The sequence below is a fragment of the Symphalangus syndactylus genome, chromosome 5 (assembly GCF_028878055.3).
Source record: "Symphalangus syndactylus isolate Jambi chromosome 5, NHGRI_mSymSyn1-v2.1_pri, whole genome shotgun sequence".
Taxonomy (NCBI): domain Eukaryota; kingdom Metazoa; phylum Chordata; class Mammalia; order Primates; family Hylobatidae; genus Symphalangus; species Symphalangus syndactylus.
In genome coordinates this window covers 152,950,910-152,966,446 of record NC_072427.2, presented here as the reverse complement: position 1 = coordinate 152,966,446, position 15,537 = coordinate 152,950,910, and the positions used below count along the sequence as shown (strand labels likewise).

The following is a 15,537-nucleotide window of genomic DNA, read 5'->3' as shown; positions in this document are numbered from 1 at the left end:
CTCTATTGGATGATAAGGTTAAAATACAATAAAACCTCAAAAAGTATGTCATATAAGCCAATTTTAATCACACACAAACACATACATACATAAACGTATGTATTTATGCCAAGAGAGATGTCTGAAACAAAATACAGTAAAAGTGTAAAAAGTTTCTATCTTTGGGTTATAGGATTATTGGTGATTTTTCTTTTTATATTCTTTTGAATTTTATCATTCAACAAAAAAAATTTCTATAATTTCATAAATAACTCACAGCTATATCCAGAAAATAACCATTAATTCTTGTCTTAAACCACAAAACACAAACAGTCCACTTCTGAATACTCCAAGCCTAACTATGCAGCCTGTAGATCATTTCTGGTCCTGGCTCTTGTTCTTAATAAAATTTGGTTATTTTATTGTTCACTTGCATCTCAACTAGAAATTGAATAGGGCAGAGATAAAAAAAGATGAAATGCAAATTAACATCTTTTCTACTTTAAAGCAGATTCACAGAAAGTTATTTCTCAAAAGAGAATGCACAAAATTTTGGCCAAAATAAGTTTTCAAATTATTTTATTAACCTCCTGTAAACTAGACAGACTTCACTTTACCAATATCATATATACTGACAGCTCGACATTTTTCCTACTTCCACTTCTTGGGATGTTCACAAATTTAAGAATTCTAGAGAGACTTAAACATAAGGCCTGAAACTATAAACCTACTGGAAGAAAACAGGAGAAAAGCTCCCTAACATCGGTCTGGGCAATGATTTTTTTGATGTGACCCTAAGGATAGGCAACAAAAGCAAGAGACAAACGGGATTACATCCAACCAAAAGGCTTTTGCACAGCAAAGGAAACAACAGAGTGAAGAGATGAGCTACGGAGCGGAGGAAAATACCTGCACACCATACATATGATAAGAGATTAATGTCCAAAATAGATAAGGAACTCAAACAACTCAACAGTAAGAAAAGAAAACAAATGTTCTGATCAAAAAATAGACAAAGGGCCTGAGTGGACATTTTTCAAAAGAAGACATACATGTGGACAACAGGTATGTGAAAAATGCTTGACATCACTATCATCAGGGAAATGCAAATTAAAACCACAGTGAAATATCACCTCAAACCTGGCAGAACGTGTACCATCAAAAAGGCAAAACATAAGTGGTGGCAAGGATGTACAGAAAAGGAAATCCCTGTATACTGTTGGTGGGAATATTAGTTAGCATAGCTATTATGGAAAATAGCATGTTGGGCCAGGCACAGTGGCTCACGCCTGTAATCCCAGCACTTTGTGAGGCTGAGGCGGGCGGATCACGAGGTCAGCAGATCGAGACCATCCTGGCTAACACGGTGAAACCCCGTCTCTACTAAAAATACAAAAAATTAGCCGGGCGTGGTGGCGGGTGCCTGTAGTCCCAGCTGCTCGGGAGGCTGAGGTAGGAGAATGGCGTGAACCCGAGAGGCGGAGTTTGCTGTGAGCCAAGATCGCTCCACTGCACTCTAGCCTGGGCGACAGAGCAAGACTCCGTCTCAAAAAGAAAAAAAAAATTATGTTGGCTCCTCAAAAAATTAGAAATAGAACTACCACATGATCAAAGATCCCATTTCAGTATGTTGAAGAAATAGCTGCATTCCTGTGTTCACCACAACATTACAATAGCCAATATATGGAATCAACCTAAGTGTCCATCAGTGAATGAATGGATGGAGAAAATGTGGTGTATACACACAATGGAACACTATTCGGCCTTAAAAAAGAAGGAAATTCGGTCATCTGCAACAACATGGATGAACCTGGAGGACATTATACTAGGTGAAATAAACCAGGCACAGAAAGGCAAATACTGCATGATTTCACTCCTACATGACATCCAGAGAGGCTGAACCCGGTGAAGCACAGCAGGCTAGTAGCTGCCGGAGGCTGGGGGTAGGAGGATTTTGGAGATGTTGGTCAAAGGATACAAACTTTCAATTAGCCAGGAGGAATAGGCTCAGGAGATTTATCGTGCATCATGATGACTATAGTTAGTAGTAACATACTGTATACTGAAAGTTGATAAAAGAGTAGAGTTTAACTATTTTTGCCACACAAAAATGATAAATATGTGAGGTAATACATGTGTTAATTAGCTTGATTTAGGCACCCTATAATACACAGGTATATCAAAATATCATATTGTATACCATAAATATATACGATTTTAATTTTTCATTAAAAATAATTTAAAAAATAAAACTGCAAAAAAAGTAAGTCTAACATTGAAAAGCATTTCAGAAGTCTTTTAGTTTAATACTTATCCAACACAAGCCAAATTCTTTTATCACATCACCAATATGTAACCATTCAATCTCTTCTTGAACACTTTAAGTAACGGAGACTCACTTCCCAACAAGAACTCTGAAGAAAAAATTCTGTTTTCCTTCTCTCTCACTACCTTTCCATTTCACCCCCTTTCTTCTATCTCAGAACCACTTTACTGAAGGTCTCCACATTTTCTGAAATATCTGTGTGTCAGTGCAGAGACGACACGAATGTAAGAAGGCGATGGAATGCTCCTTCCAAACATAAGGCATTGGCAGCTAGCAGGGTGCATGCACACCTAGTTAGGCAAGCCAAAAATAAGGTGATGGAAAAAGAACATCTGAAACAGGCCCTGAAAGCTTGATCATATTTTGATGGGTGAAGAAGGGGTGGGAAGAGTATCAGAAAAAGCATGAAAGCACTCTCAGGAAGCAAAATGAGTATTCTGTTTGGCAGGAGTTTCAAATATTTGTAGAGGGTAGTAGGGTTAGAAGAATAATCTGAGGCCATCTTAGGGAAGGTTTGAAGACTCCAAGGGTTCCTGTACTGGGCAATGACAAACCAAGAAAAATGTAGACTAGGACAGTAGCATGATCGTGCAGGTGTCCTGGCACACTGTATCACAGCATCTGGCTGTTAATGGAAGAATAATAATTTCCTCTATTATCTATCTCACAGTTGGAGCAACTGACATTACACATATAGCAACATGTGTTTGATTTTTACAGAAAAGCACCTTCTATACACGATTAAGTGTCTGCACTTCATGTCAACATTATAACAAATCTGTGAGGGCATAAAGATGAACAGAACATTGTTTTAACTTCAACCAGTTTACAGTGTACTGGGAGAAGTTGACTTAATGTAATAAATGAGGAAGAACAAAATAAGTTTTAAATAGTAAGAGACTGAGTTCACATGGAAGAATAATTAATTTGAAGAGATCTGGGAAAACTCCATGTAAAAAGTGTCATTTTTACTAAGCCTTAAAGGATATGTAAATTCTGAAGGGTAAATAAAATAAGGGGAAAAATATTCCAAGACATAGGCACAGTATAAAGTGATGGCCTAAATTAAATCTCCAGAACTGTATATGAGTGTTTCTGAGACAGACAGAGAATGTGTGTGCTGTTCTTTTATGTGATGGTCACTCAAGTGAGGCCAGAGAGGAGACACAGGAGAGCCTGAGGAAAACAAAGTTTATTACACTCACAGGTCCTGGAGACAAGAGGCATGCCACGCTGCACAGGGCCACATGTGGAAGCCCCAGGGTGTCAGCAGCAAGGGGAAGGCGTAGGCTAGAGCGTTTACTGAATTTCCTCAAGAAAGGCAGGGCAGGGCATGGTAAACAGGTCAAGACTGGCCAGTCTGAGTAACTCCAGCAGGCTCTAAACTGTATGAGTGGTCCCCAGTTGCTGGGTACCTGGCCCTGGGATGATTAAGGCAGAGGAATATTGTACAGGCCAGAGACGAGGAGATTATGTATGGCTCAGGATTGGTTAGTATGCACATTAAAGGCGTGCTCCTGGCCAAGCCCTTTGCTGTCTCTGAAAACTGGCTGGTCACAGGAGGGGAAGTCTCCCCAGCCAGAAAGGATTTTAAGATGTCAAAACATTATAACATATAGAAGATAAAAAACAGGGCCGGGCGCGGTGGCTCACGCCTGTAATCCCAGCACTTTGGGAGGCCGAGGCGGGCGGATCACGAGGTCAGGAGATCGAGACCATCCTGGCTAACAAGGTGAAACCCCGTCTCTACTAAAAATACAAAAAAAAATTAGCCGGGCGAGGTGGCAGGCGCCTGTAGTCCCAGCTACGCGGGAGGCTGAGGCAGGAGAATGGCGTGAACCCCGGGGGGCAGAGCCTGCAGTGAGCCGAGGTCGCGCCACTGCACTCCAGCCTGGGTGAAAGAGCGAGACTCCTTCTCAAAAAAAAAAAAAAAAAAAAAGAAGATAAAAAACAGAAACAATATAAGGTATGTGTGTGTTGAGAGGAGGGAGGGAAAGAAAGGAAAATAATTTTGTTCAATATTTGTATTTATTATTTATTTACCATTGTTACACTGTCTTCACAGAACATTAAGTTCCTAGAGGGCAGAAACGTCACCTTTTGAAGATTAATCTTTAGTGTGCATAATGTAGTATAATTAATAAAGTATAACTAATTATTCAACTAGTTGCCAAGTCATCATAATATATTTTTTAATGACTTTTGAAGAATTAAAAAAACACAAAATGAATACAGAAATAGTTGTTACTGTCTGAAGCTGAGATTAAGGCATCTCTGTCCAGGCCATACAATAGAAGGATAATTAAACTGTGGCTCATTCACATTCTTATTCCTTCCTTCATTCAACAGCCATTATTTAACACTCACCATGTGCTAAGTACTTTGAAGACAATAAGGGATATAAAAATGAATAACGGATGTTCTTTGTACTCAAGAAACTCACAGTCAAGGCAAAGGCATGTTAAAGAAAACTTGTCTAACTGCCTATATGTGCCACTTCATTCAGGATTTTTCTGATTGCTTTCTCATAGCATCATTTAATTTGTTTTTCTACCTGGTCTCCCCTCACTCCCCACCCACTTTCACTTTCTGTAAACTAAAAAGTTAGAGCTCAAGGCTTAATGAGATTCAGGATCAACTCTTCGGACAAGAATATTTCAAGATGGTGCTGTACATTTGATATCTTATCACATTAGGAAGCCAGAGAATCTGGTTATCTAACTTTTAATGATGATAATCAGTGGGGTTCAGGTGGAGGCAGCCTGATCCTTCCACTGTCAAGTTTCTATTAACCTTTCCCATAACATTAATATTACTGATGATCACTGCCCGAGTCACTTATTTTAAGCAGAGTGTCTTTAAGTTCTATTATTCCATCCACATGTACTAGCTGGAATTCTCTGGTAGCGAAGAGCTCTCCCTCATTGACCAGGGCTGTTTGATTACTCTGAGATATAGTCCCTTTAGGGCAGGCAGGATAAAAGCTTAATTCATTCCCATTAATTATCAATTTTCAGAGGAAGGAGTTGGTACCTTAGCACCTTCAAATGGATAACTAATAATTATTTTGCTTGGTTTTATACGTTTGGTTTGCTTGTTCTCTTTCTCATTACCATGAACTCATAGATTTTTATACATTCAATGTGTTTTAATCCACTGTAGTCATTCCTGTTGATGTTAGAATTTGATGCTCTGGTGAGTGTCCTTGAAGCTGATTTCTGTGCCCTTTCACATGACCCTATTGGTTTTACTATTCCAGACCTGGAATCAGAAATTTCTTTGAAGAGCCCTGACATCTTTTGGAAGGAAGTAATATTTAGAAATAACACTCTGGGTGATATAGATGCTTACTGCTACTGAGTTAGTCACTTTCATTTTTATGTCCTTTCAGGGCAAGAGTGAGAAACTCTATTTTTTCTTTCTATATCTAAGAAACAAAACATGAACTAATTCTGATATTTCCACTTAATCTTATATAGTTTTAACTTATTAGATTTGATTTTTTTCCCCTTACACTAAGGTTTTGGTTCCAACCATGTTTATCTAATTTCATATTTATTTATATCCACAACAGTAGAAAAATTAAAATGCCAACATTACTACAAACAACAAAACCAACGAATGAAGTTTATAATTTCTTGCAGTTCTTTTTGTCCTTAAAATATAACCCACTAAGAGTGTTCAGTTCAAGCAGCGGGTTTTGAAGTCACTCTAATTTTTTTCTAAGTAATTATGTCACAATATGATATTCAATTACATTTATTTCAGCTAGTTTCCAAATTCTATAATTTTTAAAAAATTTTATTTTTTGCCCATTTTTCTAGTGTTAATCTTGTACTTCTTAATTTTTAGGAGCTCTTCATAAAATAACCTTCCTGTAATTCTGGTGTAAACAATTTTTTTCTCAGTTGTTTTTATATCTTTCTATTTGCTTGTTGTATTTAAACCTTGTAAAATGTTTTTTATTTTTATGTAGTTTAATTAATTGCTTTTGGGTTTTATGGCATAATTGAAAGATTTCTCTTTTCCTAGATTATAAAGAAATCCATACAAATTTTCTTCTGGTACTGGAATCATTATATTTTTACATTTAAATTTCTAATACATTTGGAATTTATCCTGGTGTATGTTGTAAGGTATAGACTGAATTCTGTATTTTTCCAAATGGCTACCAGTTGCCCCAACACCATTTATTTAGGAATTCACTTAAATAGCTGACTTGAGATCATCATCTTTATCATATCCTAGATTTCATATACAATTGGATTTAATCCTAGACTTAGAATCTTAAATCTGTCCCATTGGTCAATTGGGCTGTTAGGTATCAATAGCATCAGCACCATACAGTTTGAAATGTTTAGACTTCAATGTTCTAAAATCAGGGAGAGCTCACTCCATCCCCTCACTCATCTTCCCCATCTCCAACCCCTACTAATATCACTCTTCTTTGCCAGGATTTTCCCAGCTATTCTTTCTTGCATATTTCTTCCCATGAGCCTTACACTCAACTTGTCTAGATCAGAGAGTAAGGGAGAAGTGGGGAGGGGAGGGGAAAAGAAACCAGTGGTATTTATTTAGCAATCACCTTAAATGTAGAGATTTTTTTCTAAGAGCTTTATGTTGAACCATCTTATCCAACAACAGGGCGTATATTTCCATTTGTTCAAGTCTATTTTTATGCCTTTCAGGAGTTTTTAAACATTTTCTTTATATAGGTTTTGCCCATTTCTCGTGAATTTTATTGCAAGCAATTTTATATTCATTTGTTGCTACTGTAAATTGGGGTCTTGCAGTAAGTCTATAAGACTTACTACAAGTTGTATATATGAAGGCTATTATATATATGAAGGCTATTGTATATATGAAGGCTACTGATTTCTCAGGCTATTTTTTAATCCACTTAAAGGCAAACAGTTTTCTTTAGCTTATAAAAAATCTGTATTACAAATAAAGATTTTTTGTTTGTGATATAATTTTGTTTGGTGGAAGGAACAGCACCCACAGCACCGAGTCTTGCTAAACAAGAATATTCCCACTGCGGAATTGAAGTGTGTATGTATCACAAGGAAGGGCAAATACTCACCTTTGTGTATTCATCTTTGGCCTTGATGAGCATTCGTAAAATGTCTACTTCTTTGCCCTCTCCTGAATTGAGGATCATTGGGGAAATTCCTGCTCCAGTTCCCTGATGGGCTTTCAACTGTTCATACTGAGTTAGGCTAGAAGAACAGAGGGGAAAATCCACATAAGAAAAACCAATTCAACACAAACAATGTTTAAAACCATCCCAATTCTCACCTAGTTGTTTTCATCCTGTTACAACCATATTAGAAATAAGCTTGCTTAGGAATTTAAAGGAGAAAAATGAGAGTTGAGGTCCTCAATTCAATGACTACACAGATGAATCTAGGGTAGGGGTCAGCAAATCTGCAGGCCAAGTCCAGCCCACCACCTGTGTTTGTAAAGAAAGTCACAAACACAGCCAAGCTCACAAACACAGCCATGCTCCTTTGTTTACATGTTGTTTATGGCTGCTTTCGCATTACAAGGGCAGAATTCTATAGTCGGAACAGAAATCCTATGGACTGCAAAGCTTAAAATACTCACTCTCTGGTCCCTTTGAGAAGAGTCTGCCAACTCCTCACACAGTGCATTCTAAAGGATGCTCTCATTAGTTGCTAAGGAAACCCAATTTAGAGTTCTGAAATACTGAGGAACTTTACAGACTGCCTTGAAGTCAAAGCAAGGTTGATTCTGGCAACTCAAATCCTGTAGTTCTCTGGCAGTTTCAAAACATGGTAAAGATTCCATTCTAATTCGGAGAAGAGGGGCCATTTAAAAAACCACTTAGAGCAACGAGGAGTTCTTCTGTTGCCTGGAAAACAATACAGAAGAGAGACCAGATTGCTCCTATATGCTGCTAGGTGATGTCGAGGAAAATATACTTTCCCCTTATGTGCTGTGACTTTCAGCTCACATTCTTATTATTGCCATGAAGTTTATGGTAACAAAGATCTGAGTACTTACTGAGAGACTTAATTCTAACTGGGGAGGGGGTCTGAATCCACACAAATTGGCTGCTTATTGCTAGTAAATAATCAATTTCCTGCCCGAGCTGTTAGGTAATTACTGCAGAATGCTGACAATTTTAACATGGCCTCTTAGCTGAGCTACAGGGTATTTTTTAATCTGTATGAAATCCTACCATTATTATCCACTGCACAATTTACAGTAAAACGAATGTTCTAGGAACTGGTTGTTATGGTGGTAAATACCAGTTTGAATACACTTAATCACCACCTGCACCTTGAGCTAGTTACCTAAAAATTAGCTATCTCTAGCTAGACTCTCAGGAACCCAACCTGAAATTAGCTATCTCTAGCTGGACTCTGAGGAACCCAACCTGAAATTAGCTATCTCTAGCTGGACTCTCAGGAACCCAACCTGAAATTAGCTATCTCTAGCTGGACTCTCAGGAACCCCACCTGAAATTAGCTATCTCTAGCTAGACTCTCAGGAACCCCACCTGAAATTAGCTATCTCTAGCTGGACTCTCAGGAACCCCACCTGAAATTAGCTATCTCTAGCTGGACTCTCAGGAACCCCACCTGAAATTAGCTATCTCTAGCTGGACTCTCAGGAACCCCACCTGAAATTAGCTATCTCTAGCTGGACTCTCAGGAACCCCACCTGAAATTAGCTATCTCTAGCTGGACTCTCAGGAACCCCACCTGAAATTAGCTATCTCTAGCTGGACTCTCAGGAACCCAACCTGAAATTAGCTATCTCTAGCTGGACTCTCAGGAACCCCACCTGAAATTAGCTATCTCTAGCTGGACTCTCAGGAACCCAACCTGAAATTAGCTATCTCTAGCTGGACTCTCAGGAACCCCACCTGAAATTAGCTATCTCTAGCTGGACTCTCAGGAACCCCACCTGAAATTAGCTATCTCTAGCTGGACTCTCAGGAACCCCACCTGAAATTAGCTATCTCTAGCTGGACTCTCAGGAATCCCACCTGAAATTAGCTATCTCTAGCTGGACTCTCAGGAACCCCACCTGAAATTAGCTATCTCTAGCTGGACTCTCAGGAACCCAACCTGAAATTAGCTATCTCTAGCTGGACTCTCAGGAACCCAACCTGAAATTAGCTATCTCTAGCTGGACTCTCAGGAACCCAACCTGAAATTAGCTATCTCTAGCTGGACTCTCAGGAACCCCACCTGAAATTAGCTATCTCTAGCTGGACTCTCAGGAACCCAACCTGAAATTAGCTATCTCTAGCTGGACTCTCAGGAACCCAACCTGAAATTAGCTATCTCTAGCTGGACTCTCAGGAACCCAACCTGAAATTAGCTATCTCTAGCTGGACTCTCAGGAACCCAACCTGAAATTAGCTATCTCTAGCTGGACTCTCAGGAACCCAACCTGAAATTAGCTATCTCTAGCTGGACTCTCAGGAACCCCCCTGAAATTAGCTATCTCTAGCTAGACTCTCAGGGATCCATCTCATTTCTTAAAAGGTGCTCCCTGTTTTTCACTTCCGTGAGTCACTTTCTAGTCATTTCATTGCCCCAGGATTTAAAAGTGGGGACCAATTCTTTTGCACACAGAGCTACAGTGTCATACCCATGTGGCAGCAGCCATCCTATGTGCTTGGCTGAGTCCAGTCCCAGGCTGTGACACAGCACGTGCAGGAAACTCATCTCACTCTGAGGCTCTTACCCATCCCCATAAATGGCAGGGAAATAACTGCCTCACAGTGAGCAGCCCTGGGCTCCAAAATTGATCAGTCAACCAATTGCAGAGCAGAGAGCAAGCCCTCCTCCTTCAGTGCAATCAGGGAAGCCAAGAGTGGGAAAGTCAGACAGCAATTTTAAAGTTGCCCAAAATGCAGAATGGGACAAATCACAAGGTATCATAAGATTAAAAGAAAGAGACCAGTAACAAGGAAGAGAGAGAGAGTCGACTGATCACTAAGCTAATAGTAACTCAGCAATTTCTAAGGAGACAGAAAATAAAGACTACCTTAACTCAGTGTCTGAGACATGGGAGGAAATTCTGAGCTCCCACAAACATGTATACACAGTTAAAGGAAAGCGTTTGGGGGAGGAAGGAAATGAAAGATTTTACAGAATCTGGAGCAGACTTTTAGGATGGCTCTGAATGTTCTTTTTACCAACAGGCATATTGATAACTTTTCAAAGCAAAAAATTGCTAATTTACAAATGAAAATATTAAAGAAAATGGCCATCTGGAACAATTCATATATATTTCACACACAGGAAAAAATGAGTCATTCCAGATGATAAATATTATGTAGTGAAAACGCGGCAAGTTGTTCTTACGTCTAGTTTTCATTTATTAATTAATACTAAATGTCTGCCTAACCACTGTGAAAAGGACTGCTGTGGGAGATATATTCTGTGAAGACTGTAGTATAGTTACATACACTTAGAAATACAAACAAAAGCACCAGGTCCTGAAAAATACTTAGCCTTTTAGTACTTACTTTTTCATAAGCTCTGCAATTCTTTGGCATTCTTCCTTATCATAAAACCAAATTCCATAGATGGACACTGCAAAAAACACATCAAACAAATTATGAGTGTCTTCAAAACTACAAAATAGAAAAAAAATCTCCTTTCCATCTTAAATGCATAATAATCTATGTGTTAAACTGATTTATTCAATAATTATTGAATAAATAAAAGCAATCATTGGGGTTAAAGCTTAAAAATACAGCATCGAGCCAGGCACAGTGGCTCACACTTGTAATCCCAGTACTTTGGGATCACCTGAGGTCAGGCATTCAAGACCAGCCTGGCCAACATGGTGAAACCCCATCTCTACTAAAAATACAAAAAAATTAGCCAGGCATGGTGGCGGGCACCCATAATCTCAGCTACTCGGGATGCAGAGGGCAGGAGAATCGCTTGAACCTGGGAGGTGGAGGTTGCTGTGAGCCAAGATCGCGCCATTGGACTCCAGCTTGGATGAAAAGAGCGAAAATCTGTCTCAAAAAAAAAAAAAAAAAAGCATCAAAATTTAAGTCCACAGAGAAATCTGTGGTGGTTTTGTGCAAAGACACGCACCCACACGTATCGAATAAACTGTGTTCTGCTTAAAAATATAGCACCTGAACACAATAGGCATTTGGTAAAATCTTCTTAAGCAAATGAATACAGATTGAAAATGAAACCACAATTTCTAAACTTCCTGGCTTCGAGATATCATTGTTTCTACACTCCATTTGCACATTTCATAAACACATTTCATCTTTATTTTTAAATATTCAGAAACCTGATACTCAAATTATGCCTAGAAGCCTCCCTCCCCTTCTCCTTCTCTCAGAAACATGTTAACTGAGAAATTGGCTTTGTAAGCTATAAGTTACGGATAGGCCACTGGAAAAAATAAAATTTAATAATAAATCTCTGGCTTCAAAATGGTACAGAAAATTTACAACTGCTGAAAGATTAGATATGACTGTGATTTCATCATTTAGTAATGAAAGAAACTGTGACATAATATACCTGCTATTGATTCATTCAATAATGTTCAAATAAGTTGTATACTTTAATATGTGCCTATCTGTATCATTTTTATAGCAAAGGCTGAAACAGCTCCAAAAGACATTTATAAATATCTAGTTGAGGATCTGATGGCATTAATCATCTAAATAATGCATTAACTACATATACATTTAAAAAATCTTCACTGAAAATAGCAACAATATTATGATAGGGCAATGAAAACCAACAAAACATGTTTTTAAAAGGGGAAAAAGATTTTAAATTCAAACTTTCCAAACACATAATTATACTAATAGTATTTTGCTGTTAAAACAGCTGTGATATTCTAACTACATCTTTTTTCCCCTCTTACCTGACCAATGTCTGGGCATGGAATTTCTGCTTCTTGTCAGTAATGATTCAGATATCAAAAGGTACAAGAAATGTCTTTACAGTGCTATTTTAAGCAGGTATCTTAAAGAGGAACCTATGAATCTGAATTACTAACTTGCCAAAAGGTGGCAATAGGGCTTTAAACTTTGGTTTTGCAATTATCAGTGTACCAGAAATCTTTTATCTTACATACCTGCATGTGAAGTGGGGGGGAAGTAGGGGAAAAAATTCCAGCTTTTCCTTGAACAGAACCATCTTACTCTCTTAGATGGAAATACGTACACATTTTCCTTCTTGGTATACTGACTTTTTTTTTTTTTTTTTAAGAACATCTGAGTTCTGAAGCCCATGTGCTATGAGGGCTTTTACATCAAAACAAAATTCTTTCATCTCAAGATCACTGAATGTGTATCTTGAAACTTCATATTCAAGGCTGCTTCCAGTCCATCAACAGTAATTCCCTACTCTAATTCCCTGCACAGATTCCTACACTAACCTGCCTACCCTCACGTTCTTGAAGTCAAAGCAGATTGGATCACTGACGTTCAACCACTTAATAAATCTGAATATGTTTGTGTGTCTTGGTGACTTTAACCTTAGTTACAAAACTAGGAGCCTGGCCTATTTTTTTGGTTATAGTGTAAGTTTTCTTTCCTTGAAGACTGACTTTTCCAAAACTATCAAAGGAGAAAGGTGGCAGTAAGGGAGGAAAACAGAGCATAACTCAGAAACACGAGGCCCAATGGCAGAGGAAAACGGCCACTGTTGTCTCATGAATAGGCTCTATTAGTAAGAATATTCTGGTATCTTTTGTTTGATGTTATACGTTTGTAGCATCTGACATAAGGAATTAGGCTTTCGTAAGGATGGGATACCAAGAAAACTGTTGATACAAATAGAAAAGCAGTTTGACATTGTCATCACCACGAGATAACTGAAATGCAGATTTAGGGAGGGAAAATGCTATGGAACATCTTTCAAACGTCAAAGCAAAATGAAGGAAAGACTGAGTTTGCAGTAATTATTTAAGACATTGTGAAGACTTCTTTAGGACCCAACCATTTATCTCCAAAGCAACATGGCTTCGAAAATTAAAATGAGATTATTTTGAGATAACTCTTTTGATCCCAGTTTAGTCTGGACAGAAAATTTAAATAGCCAAGGGGGGAAAAAATTAACCAAGAGTTCTGGCTACCAAAAAGTGGCACCAAGATAAAATGCAGAACTGGGACTAACTTTCTTCTCCCTAAAATAGTTTTGCAACTTGAGCTGCATTCCCCTGGGAAAGAGGCTGTGAATTCCATTGAAGTACGCATTCCAAGTTTCCTGCCTCTTAGCCCTAAGGTCTACCAACCCCTGGACAAACCTATCACTCTTCCACACAAGAGGGTCTATCGAAGCAGTCTGTGGAGATATATAAAAACCAGAGATCATCATGCCTTAGGGAGGTGATGAGCTGACAGGCTGACAGAAACCATGAAGTTCACATTTCAATCCAAGTTTTCCCGTAAAGCCACTGGGTGAGAGGCCCATCCCTACATAGGCAGGGAGCAGAGCAGGGAAGACGAAAATACAAGGTTGAAAAGAATCAAGCAAGAAGGTGTTTTGTTTTGTTTTTTAGAATTCTAAGACTTAAAAGTAATTTTACTGTAACTTAAACTTGCAGCGATATGACATGGCCGTGTAAACTTTTGTGGCACTGAAATGTTACTGAAGGAATGGCTTCTGGGTTTTAAAAAATTACAAGAGATCGTGAGCAGGATAATTATTTAGCTTTAAAAATCAACCAATTAATATACATCTGGAAATTCACAATGCTTCGAGCCTTTGTTCAGCCTGGTATGCCTGCATACCAGCCGCTTCCCAGCCACCTGTCTGCCGACATGGAGGTCAAGTTTAAGGGTACTTTGGTGCATGAAGCTCAACTCAACTATTTCTACATCTCTCCTGGAGGTAAGAAACCCTAAAGCGAAATAAAGAGTAGGAAAAACATGTTGAAATTTACTCTAAATATCCTAATGATACCTAGAATGTGACTTCCTCACTCTAAGAACTCATCTCTCCATATTTAATCAGGATTTACCACACACCGTTGTAAAATTTTTCCTGTAACTGCACTATCTTGGTTTATGCCGTTCTTTGGAAATTCTCCATTGAAAAAAAGTGATGTTTGAGGCAACAGGCAATGCAATACTGCCTTTACATAATAAAACACCAATCTTTTACTTTCCTTTTAATTCTGTCAGAAAGATCAGGGAGATCAAAATTTCCATATAGACTTCATGTCTGGATTTTGTAGGTCCACAAAGACAAGGCAGAGAGCAAGCTGATTATATTCAATAGTGGTATTTTCTTTTTAAATTTCTTCAGTGGAAAAATCAAAAGCTGGTCAAATTTGAAGAGGCTAGTTAAGGGGCCATTAAAGGCAGTGTCAGCGTCACTCAAATGCACATTTTCATTTGTAACCCTTTGATTCTTATTAGCATGGTGCATTAGTTCATTTTGCATGTTCTTTGGGGATTTGCCTCATCTTGTTTATGTTCCTAATAAATATTTCTGTTCGATCTGTTCTTTTAAGATATTTATAATTTGTTTTATATTTTACCCAAATACCATACAACTCTAAATCATGAATGATAGCTTGTAATCGTCTAATGAGGACACGTGATAATGTCTGTGTAAATTTTTAAAAGAAGATATATATCCATTCAATTAGGAAGTGGACGATACACACATAATTACATGGGTAAAATTTAAATAGGCAGGATATCTGATCTGGTAATGTTTTTTCTAATATAATTTCACTAATTCCTCTTAAAAGGATAGGGAAATATGTTTTTCTTAGCATTCAGCAAGGAAGGCATTTAAGTTCCCTCTTTTTACTTGGAAAGCCATGGAAACGTGGTAGTGTTAAATTACACAAACCTCTTCTGGGCATCTAAGGATATACCAAAATTTAAAATTCCTTCAAACTCCACTCCTTTCATGAAGTCTTTCTCACAAGAGTAGAATAGTATTTTCAATGTAAGGAAGGAGAATATCTAATCATATATTTGTGTAAACATTTGTTTCTGAGACTTCATTCAAATATAATGTTTCTTGATTTACTGTACCGTTTATCTAGATCAAGCTTTAATAAATTTGACCATATTGATGATGACTAGTTACTAGCATATGGTAGTACACATGCACACACAGCTACTAGGCGTTTGAAAGATCCCAAGATATTTAAAAAAAAAAAAAAAACAGAAAAATAGAACCATGAAATTTTAGAGCCAGAAGTCAGGTAAGAAGCATGCAGTTCAAGAACCTATTTCACCAATG

At 38.0% G+C, this 15,537-nt stretch overlaps 1 protein-coding gene across 4 annotated transcripts in view; it reads right to left on the bottom strand.

The window, feature by feature from the left end:
- DCP1B (decapping mRNA 1B) overlaps positions 1-15,537 on the bottom strand; it is a 68,350-nt gene that overhangs the window by 13,921 nt on the left and 38,892 nt on the right. For 3 of the 4 annotated variants that reach the window (XM_055281128.2, XM_055281129.2, XM_063639900.1), the window contains 2 exons: positions 10,818-10,884; positions 7,389-7,524 (listed from right to left, as the gene is read on the bottom strand). In XM_055281128.2, coding sequence (XP_055137103.1) covers positions 7,389-7,524; positions 10,818-10,884 — 203 coding nt within the window. Of the gene's footprint in view, positions 1-7,388; positions 7,525-7,912; positions 8,344-10,817; positions 10,885-15,537 lie in introns of those variants that run through there. The other variant, XM_063639901.1, reaches the window with a different exon arrangement.